The 12,943-nt window shown below is 43.0% G+C and overlaps 1 protein-coding gene across 3 annotated transcripts in view; it reads right to left on the reverse strand.

Moving 5' to 3' along the window:
• Positions 1 to 12,943, reverse strand: part of IGF2BP2 (insulin like growth factor 2 mRNA binding protein 2) — a 63,419-nt gene that overhangs the window by 26,024 nt on the left and 24,452 nt on the right. For all 3 annotated transcript variants that reach the window (XM_088669738.1, XM_035134000.3, XM_035133999.3), the window contains exons 3-4: positions 5,447 to 5,495; positions 1,569 to 1,620 (exon numbers count right to left, since the gene is read on the reverse strand). In XM_088669738.1, coding sequence (XP_088525864.1) covers positions 1,569 to 1,620; positions 5,447 to 5,495 — 101 coding nt within the window. The remainder of the gene's footprint in view (positions 1 to 1,568; positions 1,621 to 5,446; positions 5,496 to 12,943) is intronic.

Below are 12,943 nucleotides of genomic sequence, written 5' to 3' on the forward strand. Positions count from 1 at the left end.
GATTAATCGTCTTAAAAGATTAGCGTGATGGCAATCATTTCTTTTAATTTACAGGATATTGTGTCTGTCAGGGTAGAATTTGCTGAATGAAAAGACAGAAGCAAGTTGTGACTAGATAACTAACCTAATTTACTGCGTAGTTTTTAAATCTAAAAAAAACCTCATAGGCAAAACAGGGGTTTATACTGGAAGTCTTGTAAACCCCAGAGAGAAAAGGTTCTAAAAACACCCAAATGTTTTATTATGCTCAAAGTGTTTTTTCAGAATTAGAATCAGTAGAAACCAAGAAAGGAGAAAGCTACGGAGGTTTATCTTTGCAAGTTTTCCGTAAGAAATGTAAGTTGCTCCCAATGAAGGAATTTTCTAATTCTGAAACACATCAGGCATACGTAATAACATAACAACACGGAGAACATGTTCATTCTGGTTTGTTTCTACATCCAGCACTTCTGGTTTTATGCTGAAAACCCTACCATTGTATGAACCAATGTATGAACTCCAACTGAGTTTTCTTCATATTTCAGCAGAATGACACTATGAGTATTAGGTAAACCAAGGAGATACAGATCACTCTCAATATCACACACAAATACAGGGCACTACTACTGCCCAAGTTCCAACAAACACAAACAAGCATGTGACATATTGTGGGGCAGGTGTGCCTTCTATTTTCCCTATAACTAGACTAATTTAAATGCTCCAAAACTAGTAAGATAGTAATTCTCTTGCATCCTCTCAGATACACATATGTGCTCAGCTGTGTGTGGTTAAGTGGTCTAGACAGCAAAGGGGGGAAAGGCCAGGAATGTGGAAATCACTTGGCTGTCATAATGTGAAACTATCAGTCTTTGTAACATCTTTGGCGTGTGGTCATCCGCAGATTCTGACTTCTGGCCTGAAGTTTTTAATGTTGAGAGTGTCAGAACCCTGCAGCTTGAAGGAAGAAGCCTAATAGTTTATTTGATCTGCCACTGTTGCAGAAGCAAGCAAGCAAGAGTTTTAGTATCTCAGGCTCTCTGAAAGAATAACAACTGTTTTTAAAAATGCAGTCAGATAAATCAGTACTCTTGCATCCAGCAGGAGTCTCCTTCAGAGGATTTGGGGATAAGAAAGTGGATGTATGTTTGCTTTGAATCTGGTGTCAATCACACAAGCTCAATAAGTGTTCTCCCAACAGCCAGACACTTCACACATGACAGTGTTTCTCCTGTGCCAATATGCCTGTGTGTCAAAGCCAACTTGTGAAATGGCTACTGGATAAGCTTTTCTTCAGTGATTACCCTGAAGTCCAGAATAATTCTATGTTTAGGGGGTGCTTCAAGACATTTTTTCCTATACATGTTACATATTTATACCCTATTAAAATATGTCCCTGTATTTTACTGCACGGTAGACAGTAAGGATGCACATTACTCCAGAGTACTATGAAGCAGATGTTTAATAAGTACAACAGTCCCCGTGGAATGAATCATTTATATATAAGCACTTAAAGTTACGGTATATGAAAGGCTCAAGATGCCTGAATAAAAACCAATGATAAGAGAGAGAGTAGCAAGACATATCCTTACCTTGTTCCACATTCTCTACTGTCCCATGCTGAGCTAAAAGACCATCTAGTACCTGAAAGAGAAACCAGGATGCGCTACGTGAGGGAAAATAGTTTCGATGAATGAGGCACATATTTTGTCTCAGAACATTCTCATCATAACAAACCAGTGATCAAACAATGCAGGTCTCTTAGGCTCCAAGCCTATGGGAAGAGACAATTGTTTCATCAAGTGTTTCAGAGCCGTATTAATGTCTGAATAATTTGCCTTTATCTTTGTAAGCTAGAACTATTCCCAACATTTGTTTAAGGGGATTTGGTGTAGTTGAAAGCATGTAATGGCTTTCTGAGGCAGAATCTAACCAAAAGTCCTAGACTTCTCTCAATAAGTAGTCACAGCTAGGCCAATAAATTAACCAAGAATCAGAACTGGATTAGTCCTTGGTTCTAACATGTATTTGGTAGCACAGGGATGGGGAATCTCTGGCCCTCTGTAGGTCATCAGACTCCAACTCTCATCCCATCAGGCCCAGCCAGCATGGCGAATGATCAGGGGTGATGGGAGTTGTAATCCTGCAACAACTGGAGAGCCACAGGTTCTCCACTTCAGCTGCAGCACGAAGAGGAGAGTGGGACTGCCTCAGAGACTTAGTAACGAAACCAACAACTTGCTTTTTTTAAAGTCAGCCAGGCAGGTTATTCTAAAATTATTTCCTGTCCTACAGGGAAGTCTGGCATGAGCATAACTCACTGAGGGCCTAATTGCAACATGTTGTACATAGGGGTGAATTCAGTCATGGGAGGTCTTGCTTCAGGGCATGAGATTGGGCACAAGAGGTCCTCTTTGTGCGCTGCAGAAATATAGCTCTACAAAGATGCATCCTAGTCCCCTTGGCTAACAGCCATAGCAGTAAACCTCCCGGAAGCATTAAAGTGTGACTCTTCCCTCCTAAAGAGCCACAGGCACAGATTGTCAGGAAGCACCCTTCCCAGAACTAAAAAGTTAAGCTGTCCTGTTCACCCAACACCTGAAACCAGGAATTCAACCACCTGACTTACTGCCAGTGAGTCATATGAACTTTTGTACTGAAGCAGCAAGGGGGCCTTCTAATCAGAGCCTTGTCATCGTCCTTGTGGGAATGAGGATGACTAAGAAAAACAACTAACACCATGCAGTCATTCCTGATGCTCTGCACCCAGCATGTAGCAAGTAAGCTTATGCCTTATGCCTGACAGGATCAGCATAAGAGGCCCCTTCAGCAAAAGTTCCTGTACCCCAAAAGGCTTTTTCCCAAACAAAAAGATGCATTCTGGAAAAAATCTGTCTATAACCCTTGAGACTAACGAACCATGGGCTTTCACATTACACTGCCTTATCATGTGTGCTGTAGTGGTCAGGCCTTCCCAGTGCAGGATGTCAACGGAGCAGACAAAGCCCCAGATGATGCTCACACTTTTTTGTCTAGGCCCAGATGTTCTACCTTGTTGATTAAAGGTAAAGGGACCCCTGACCATTAGGTTCAGTTGCGGACGACTCTGGGGTTGCGGCGCTCATCTCACGTTATTGGCTGAGGGAGCCGGCGTACAGCTTCCGGGTCATGTGGCCAGCATGACAAAGCCGCTTCTGGCGAACCAGAGCAGCGCACGGAAACACTGTTTACCTTCCCGCCAGAGCAGTACCTATTTATCTACTTTCACTTTGACGTGCTTTCAAATTGCTAGGTTGGCAAGAGCAGGGACCGAACAATGGGAGCTCACCCCGTTGCGGGGATTCGAACCACCAACCTTCTGATCAGCAAGCCCTAGGCTCAGTGGTTTAACCCACAGCGCCACCCATGTCCCTACCTTGTTGATATAGGCTGTTCTTATTCAGGGGCGCCAACTTGCCTCCCACATTGAGGGGGTGCGGTCACGTGACGCGTCACATGACAATCTTTGCTTTACTCATCACAGTTGCAGCCCACGGGCACCCGGTGGTTCGCGGGGCGGCCCCCTCAATATTGGGGGACACTGCTCCCTGCCAAAAATATTGGGGGAGCTGAAGCCCCCTATACCTGGTGCCACTGTCTGTATTTCATTTCCCAAAACATGGACAATGCACACTCCTTACTATTTGGATCACACTGTTCTAATGTCCACTGGGTTATTTTGTTAGGATGTGGCCACTGAAAGAGGTCGTTTAGCTGTCCTTTCTGTGTGGTAAACATTCCCCCCCCCTCGATTTGTCCCGTTGCATTTATTTATTAAAACGTTTGGATCCCACCTTTCCACTGAGAGGGCATGGCAGCCAACATCAAACAAATAAATGAATATGATAAATTATATATATATATATATATACAGTCGTACCTCGGTTTACGAACCGCTCGGGTTGCGAACAGTTCGGGTTACGAACTCCGCAAGCCCGGAAGTGTTTTCGACGGGTGCACACCCCGCGCATGCGCAGAAGCGCACACTCGGTTTGCGACCTTTTCGGGTTACGAACTGCGACCCGGAACGGATCGCGTTCATAACCCGAGGTACTACTGTATGTATATATATATATATATAATAAGAAAGATTTTTTTAAAAAAGCAAGCAACAAGCAAATCACAAAAAAGCAATGAAAAACACAAAGGTATAAATATGCTGGGTATCTGGAAAGAGAAAGGGTTTCCTATGCAAAGCAAGATCCCTGATCACATGTTCCTCTTTCCATAGCAGCAGACCACATATCTATTGGGGTGTGGTTGTTGGTTTTTTTTGGGGGGGGGGGCGGCTTCAAATATATTGTGAAACTAGGATTTCCCATGAAGAGAAAGGGGCCTGTTTTATCCTCTAGAGAGGAGGTGGCAGACAAAACCCACCTCAGCATCTGCTCCAGCTGGAACACGAACACACACACAGAGCACCTTTTTACCACCAACTGCCCTGTGGGAAGGATCCTGATTTTATTTACTATATCAGTACTGTTTCCTCTTTTGTTTCGTTTTTAAATGCAATTTAATGTTTCCTCTAAGCTGCTTTGGAAGGATTCTTATCCTGAAAGCCAAGATATAAATAATTGTAATGAAATAAATGTTAAAAAACTGAATGAGATAATTAAGTCCTGGGGGGGGGGCAATAAGGTGGGACTGTATGTTCATAATAGACACTGCAGGCCACTCCCCAGTTTTATTTAATTTTGACAACAAAAATCAGGTGGCTGATTTTAAAAAAGCTGTAAGTGCCTTACAGAGACCACCTGCAAGACAGAGGTCATTAAACTCCCTTTGGGCACCACAGCATGCTTCTCTGTCAACGCCACCCTCCACACACTAGGGATGGGGAATCCATGGTCCTTCAGATGCAGCTGGACTACATCTCCCATGGCCCTTGTCCACTGGTCATGCCAGCTGGTGGAAGTGGGGAGTTGTGAGTCCTACCACATCAGGAAGGCCACCTGGACCCTAAATCCCAATTTAGCTAAAGAACATCTAGTCAATGGAGAAGTGGCAGCCAAGGCCAATTTCATTCTCTGGAGGACACTTGCTGCAACACCCTGGATAACTTTAGCACAAATACGTCGTAAGCCTTTAAAAACCCATGATCTAAGCATTTTGAACCACTGCATTATATGCTGTGTATTTTTATACTTGTGGGGAAACTACATTTCTCTCTCTCTCTCTCTCTCTCTCTCTCTCTCTCTCTCTCTCTCTCTCTCTCTCTCTCTCTCTGTGCTGGAAATGTTTATGCTGCAATTTCTTTTTTATGATATTGTGGTTTTAATATTGTATTATTTTTTTATTAGATGCTGTCAGCTGCCCAGAAAACCATGTTACTGGGTGGCCTGGTTAAATGCCGTAAACAAGTAAGAAAATATACTTAATTTCTTATGGGAAAGGAGGTAGCAGGAAATAATAAAACCTTCTGTACGCTTACCTCCCACTGTAAATGAGGGGGAATGTTCCGGATCTGAATCTTCCTGCTCCTGTAAAGATAAAAAGTCCCCCAAAGTAGAGATCACATGAGTCACGGGACAAGAAATTGCTTTCTTGACATCACACACCAGCAACACCAGCAACTTTAGCTGAGAGATAAATAGGATAGCACAGTGAACCCTTTTTTACAAACAACCCCCCCCCCCCGGTTGTTCCCTAACAGTAGCCAGGCATATGAAGAGCTGGTACAAACTATAACTTCTCCATCTATTGTCTTCCACACCCTGAAGCACAATAAATGTTTAGGATACTCAGCAACCCAACCTCAACAAGGAAGTTACAGGTAGGTAGCTGTGTTGGTCTGAGTCGAAGCAAAATAAAAAAAATTCCTTCAGTAGCACCTTAAAGACCACCTAAGTTTTTATTTTGGTAAGCTTAAAACCATGGAGCCACCTGGGATGCACAAAGACATAGGATTCTTATCTCATTATGCATGATCAAGCTTTCTTTAGTGCCTCAGCCCTTGCTCCCCCCCCCACAGGACCAATTGCAGTCATCAGCAGTCGTTAACAGCCACCTACAGGTTTACCACTCCCATCAGCCCATTCCCACCCACCCCCACCACCCTCTGTGTATACATAAGGGTCTGACTCTTCTGTTTCAAGTGTATCTGAAGAAGTGTGCATGCACACGAAAGCTCATACCAAAATAAAAACTTAGTTGGTCTTTAAGGTGCTACTGAAGGAATTTTTAAACAAGGAAGTGTAAGTCAACATCAGGAGTGCAACCCAAAATTAATCCATTTGGATGTTTAAGAAAATGGATGTTATGAAATTCACCAAGCCCTGACAGCTATACTATCCCAATTTCAAATGTGCTTTTATTGTATTCCTTAACTGCTTTCACATCAACATATGAACAAATTACAGTTCAAGCTTATGCATATCTACTCAGAGGAAAGCCCCATTAAATTCCAAACTTACTCCTAGTTAAGTATGTATAGGATTACATATTTAGTGATCCTGGCCCAAACTTGAACTTGCAGGCATACTCAAAATATACAGTAAGCTTCACTTTCCTTCATTAACAGCCAAGTGCTATGTTCTTTAAGGGAGAAGCCAGGTATGGGACAATACTTTACTTAAAAATGGATTGCACAGCACTATGGAAAATGCTCCAGAACCCTAATAGTTTTATCAAGCATTGGGAATCTGAACTTAGGGAGAAACTGAGTTTGAGTAGTACATTTTGGCTTGCATTGAACTCTACTGTCACAGTAAACAGGCAGCAAAGCTGAAGTGAGACCTGGCTTAAAGGCAAATTACACCCCTGGGCTGCTTCATAAACATCCCCAACCCCAGGGCATCATTTAGGGAAGGCAAGAGGAGGCTGTCCACTCCCTCCTGTGTTTCAGACAACATATGACTAATCCTCAGAACTATTAGGGGATTTTAGAAAGAGTGCTGGAATTTTTTCCCTTCTCTATTAATTGTGAAATTAGTGACTGTAATTAAGTGAAGCATGGGAGCCACTGCATTCCTCATTCGTAAATGCGAGTCACTTCTTTTTTATTGGAGAAGAATGTGGAGCAGCAAGAGGGGAAGACAGTGGCCTGAGTGTTCAGGTTGGAGAGGCCATTCCCATCTGGTTTGCCCCTGCTCTGGGTCTTTGTGAAGTGCTGCTTAGCCTAAGGCCTGGGGGCTTAGCACTGGTCCCTGCATTAAAACAAGCTAACAAGGAGTGACTGACCTTCAAACCTTTATCTAACACAGAGAAAGGGCTCCACAAAAATTATGAGCTCATAATAGAAAAGTAAAGCTGGGTAAGTGCAGGAGTATTAACTCCCTGAGCCATTTCACACATGGGTATTGGAAAACCATTTATGGCCATGTAGTTTTTGGCATAAGCTGCTCACAATTATTGACATAACTTTCTACTAATTTCTCATCCATCTTTGCAAATTCTTTGCTATATTCTTTGCCACAGTGGCAATGAGTTCCATCATTCATCTTTCCTCAAGCCAAGGGCAGACATTTGCTCTGAAGGTATTGTGGATTAGTCTCCCCATTTTAGGCAGAATTTTTGGATCCAGAGAATCTACCGTAAGCAGGAAAGGCTTTTCTTTTATACTTTCACCTTTCCATCCCCATATGCAATTTCCTCTCCCATTCTCTTTTAACATTGAGATAATCCCTTATATCCTCCTCCCCAAAGGAAACAACGACACTTGCCAGCTTCTTCATCCCTCCTCCCTGGTCCTGTTACATTCAGTTCTTTCTCCTATATCAGCTTTCGTCTCTTGCCCCCTTCCAGCAACAGAGAAGCTCTATCAGAGATCTTCCCCCTATGCATAACGGAACGGTTGCCAACAACCTTGCATGAGCCAAGACACAAGTAAACAGGAGTAAGCAGCTGAAATTGGTTGGGGGGGGAATATTCTGCTGAAACTCTTCTTGTTTGTCACACTGGGGAGTGGGGAAATCATAGAAACATTTGCCTGTGCCACTGGGTCAAAAGAGACACAACAGTAGCCACAGGTAGAGTGTTTGCATGTGTCAATGTTCTACCCAGACACCGTACATACCATAAATGTGCCTTCGTTATGTGAACCACCCCTTTCTCCTTTATGACTAACACACCAGCAATATTTGACACTCCAGTTAACTTTTATGAACACTGACTTCTCATTCTACCAGATTGCAAAAGGTGAGTTAACTTCCTCACAGGTTCTGCAGCCAATCCCAAATTGCTATAATTGCATTCTCTCTCCTGACAGCAGCAGTGCGCATTCAGGGGAAACTAAAACATAGTTCCCCAACAGCAGAGAACGATAAGGTAAGAGCTCAAGTGCAGTCTGAACTGAAAATTTGGGTTCCACTTTCATTTTCTCAGAAATCAAATGTATCCAAACAATGGAAAATGTCTTTATACAGTGACAGAAATATTAGTGCAAGTGGTGAAACATGAAGCCTGCCAATAATTCACTGAACATTAATCCTCTCATGGGTTTCTATGTGGGGTGAATATACACCATGCTTAGTCATCTGATACAATGGAGAAGACTGGCCAACATTCCCATTTATGTGACTCAGAAGCCCAAATCTTTAAGAGTCTTATTCCACATGTCTGCAGTACAGGGTGATGTGAGACAGGATAGCCAACTCTGTCAGTGGCCAATCCATCTGGCTGTGAAATACTTACATAACTATGAAGAATTGGTGACCTGCATCTGCTGCTTTTCCTTTTCCCTCCTCATCTCCTTTCCCCCTTTTGTACCATGTCTATTAGTTTCTGCTCACAGTTACACAACTGTTGGTATTTTCTAGCTGCCTATACACCATACATTTAAACCACACTTAAAGCACCTTACTTCCTCCGAAGAATCCTGAAATTACCCACTAGAGCTACAATTCTCAATACCCTTAAACTACAGTTCCCAGGAGTCTTTGGGGGAAGTCATATCCTTTAAAATGCTAGCACATTTTTAATGCTTTAGTACTCTTGCTTCCCCAAGTTGTTTCAATGCCTGGTAGATTGCCAGTTCATCTCTCAACTCTTCAATACATGAAACAAATGATACCCCATGCACCATATGTTTGGCCACCATGCTTATTGCCTGTGAAATACATTCGTTATATTTTCTTGCTTGCAAGGAAGGTAAGCAGCCCTTGAAAACATTTAAGGATGCTTCTATATTATAGCTCTTTTCAGAGAGGTTAGATCAGATACTAGGCAAATTCAGGTTATGCAATTACAGTTGATTGGGAGGTCTTGGGCAACAAACCCACTGGAAAGTATGGGATAACACTCGCTTTGAAATATCATTTAACCTCTCTGCAAACAAATCAGAACAAATGCTCATTAAATGGCCAATGTCATTTTATCTCCCTGCAAACTAATTAGGATGAATGCTCAATAAGGAGGTCATCTGGAAGAGACTAAAGACTCAAAGAGAATCAAAAGTACAACTCCTGAAACAACAGAAACTTCTCTGGAACCTTTGCTGAATCCCATCGTTCCAAACCAGACAACATTTCAGAGGTTAAACTAGGATTTTGACATCAGTTTACCTTAGATTCATGAGAGGAAGCAAGTTTCAAAAGCCTCATCAATAACCTACTCTACATTGTATCATGATGAAATAGGTACTGTGGAAACATTTCATTACAGTATCAGCAAAAGCTGTATACTGTTTCTCAGTTTGATGACTCTGTAAAGTGTTGCGAACTGCCAAGAGGCAAAGCTTAACACTTTAAGACACATATCAGTGTAATGGCACCGGTTTCAAATTATGTTGGCAAAGGATCAACCAAATGCAGTCCAGGCCACACTCCGTCTTAATTTTGTCCTTGTACAACCCAGCAGGAAGGAGTTGGGGGTCAAAACTAGAAGTAGTTGGTTGTCTACCTAGCCACCACTCCAAATAACTTAATTTGGTATTAAGCTGGCAAGTGAAGGGGCATGAAAGGAGAGCAGAAATGGAGATAGGAGAGAGAGGGAGAGATTAGCTAAAGGCAAACACAGCCAAAATGCTGTTAGGGCTTTGTTACCTCTCATTCAAGTGGATGTACTTTCTATGGTTTTAACATTCAATGCCAGGTCTCACAAGTTTAGCCTGACTCAAAGCTCCATCACAGTGGAAATGCAAGGGCCATGTCAAGGTGCGAGCATGAGTCCATTTGCATCGACAGTGAGATGCTTCGAGGCTTCTAAGCAAGGCAGGAAAACACTGAAAGCACCTGTTTTAGTGTTTCATCAAATGAATCAAACTCTGCTCAAGCATAGTTCCCATTACTCAGCCAGAAACTGCATATGAAGAGTAAACAAGCACAGCGCACAACACTGGAACACCACCCAAACTACCCCTTCCTCCAAATCACCCCAGTGCTACCCCACTCACTCCTTGCTGAAGGTCTGCCAAAATAAAGAAACCTACAAGTCGTAAAGGAATACATTGGGTAGCAATGTTCAGCTTCGGCTTCTCCGGATTCTGCATACTCTGTAATAGATGTGTCATGAGAAAGCCTGGGACCACTTCCACTCCATCAGAGTTAGTCCAGATGTTGTTTGACTCCAACTCCCATCAGCCCAAGCTAGTATGGCCAATGGTCAGGAATGGTCGGGAATGTAGTCCAATTAATGACAGGAGGGCCACATGTTTCCCATCCCTGCTGTTGAAGTACTAGAGGGGAACTGTTGCTCTACTTGCTTTCCTGCACATCCAGAGTTGCCTATCAGAGTTGGAGAAAGCAGAGCTAGAGATATCACTGACCCAGTGGCAGGTAATTACTTGATGAGGAATGGGCAGTAATAAATCTTCAATATAAAGAACTCAACATGTGATCTGAGTCACCTCTTGAATAAGACCACACCGCCATCCTTCTAACTTGCCAATGGAGGGAAGGATTTCTCGAAAACACCAGCAGAGAAAGGAAACACAAGGCAGAACCCATTTTAAAATAATTTGTAGCAGAGAGTTGCACACTGCTAAAGTCCATTTGTTCCACACTTCAGCCCCCTCTAGGCTTCTTTTACAAAGTCTGTTGCAGCAGCACAGATTACATGGTGTGAAAATAAATCAGTAAGGCTTCCTGGAAAAGTTGGAAATTGATGGAACTGTTGCAGAAAACTGGGGGGGGGGGGGAATCCAAACAACTATGGGTTTGCATTTTACCACATTGCAAGCTGAAAAGAAAGATGAAAGACTGGTTTTTTCATGTGGCAAGTGAGAGGTAATTAATAGTTTTCAGCTTGATGATAATGCCCATAAGGAGAATAGTCTTGATTGATCAATTTGAAGCATACCAAACACCTGGCAAAAATGTTACATACAGGTTCTTTATTAGTGCTCAGAGTGAAGCACAGGTCCATACGTGACCAATTTAAAGCTTTTAGCACAAACTTGTGAATTGGGGGCAGTGTGCTGTGTGAATTACTTACTAAAGATTGCATCGTGAGATCATGTATGACATTAAGATTACTGAGAGAGAATTATATAACCTTGGAATGTTAAATAGACATATGCAGGGCAGTAGCAGCAGCAACAAAGCAGTGGAGGAGACCGAGAGGCAGCAGAGAAACAAATGGGCTCTCTGGTACAAAAAAAAGTACTTTTTTTTTTTAAAGGACAATCAGCTTCAGGGGGAGCCCCAGCACTAAAACAGGGCATGCAGAAGTAGCAAAAGCACACTATGTATGCCATCAGTCATATCACAAACTCATCTACATGTAGGAAAGAAGGACAACAATGTGGCTAATGGAAATGTATTACTCAAGTGTGCTCAAGACACGCCTTTCAGCAAACAACTCTCACAATGCAACAATGCAACTCCAAAGCATTCCTTCCCCCTTACTCTACAAATGCACACAAAGCACACCCATTGATAAATCCTGACAGCACACCGCTTTCCCCCACAGAGCTGCAAATTCAGTGTCACTCCCTATCCCAGAAGTTAGAAAATATAAAGGCAGTTGCTTAGCGGAGGGGACCCCAAAAGAACATAGGAGACTACCACAGGAGATCAGTGGTCCATCTAGCTCAGCACCGACAGTGGCTCTCCTTCCTAGCCATACACAGAAATACTGGGGAGTGAACCTGGGACTTGACCACTGGACTACAGCCCATCCTTACAAACTGACTAGGCATGCTCATCCCTTCCCCCACCCCACTCCATTTAGGGAGATAAGCACCATGCATATTCCAATTGGGCATGAGCATCTAGGCATCGACTGCCAACAAGGTCTGCCCTACAGACTACTGCACATCAGTCTCTTTTTAAAAAAAAGTTTGCTCTCCTGCAAGAGAGACAGAACATACATCTTAAGGAGAAAACAGAGAACCTCAGATGGTTTGATTTCAAAGTCATTTTCTATCCTGCCACAAGAGGGCACATAGCCCATTGTTTCAGCACAGGGAAGTCTAGATACAGTACAATAAACCATAGGTTTTTTTTAAAAAAAACACAAACAGCATTTGTGTTGAACCCACCAATTTGGCGGGTGATTATTAAATGGAGTTTTGCCCTAGTCCTGCAAATTACAAGCTCCAAATACTAGAGTTTTATAGCACAACTGGCTTTGCATGTATCCAAACTGAAGGACTAGGTGAATGTTATTCTATTTATAAATCGTGCCCTCCCTTAAAGCGGGCATGTGTTGCAGTGAGACCTGGCAACCAAACCCTTGTGTTGTGGGTGAGGATGATTAGATAGCCACAACACCCTATTGGAAGGTCCCTCAATGCAGGGTTCAATTGGGCCAATGGGACGCAAGCTAAATGCATCATGCCCATGCATGTATCTCAGAGCTTCCTCTTTCGGAACGCGGATTGGAACACCCGCCACCTCTCCCTACTTTTAGGGCTTTTGCGCATGACCTTGCTATGCCGTCGTGTGTCGTTTGTCATTGGGATAGGGGCACGGCAGGAATTTTCCCCACTTGGCCGATTGGCTGGTGCCATTTGGGTTTTGCCTGCCGCGTGGCAAATTGTTACAACTTG

The sequence above is a fragment of the Zootoca vivipara genome, chromosome 5 (genome assembly GCF_965207765.1).
Source record: "Zootoca vivipara chromosome 5, rZooViv2.hap1.1, whole genome shotgun sequence".
Taxonomy (NCBI): Eukaryota; Metazoa; Chordata; class Lepidosauria; order Squamata; family Lacertidae; genus Zootoca; species Zootoca vivipara.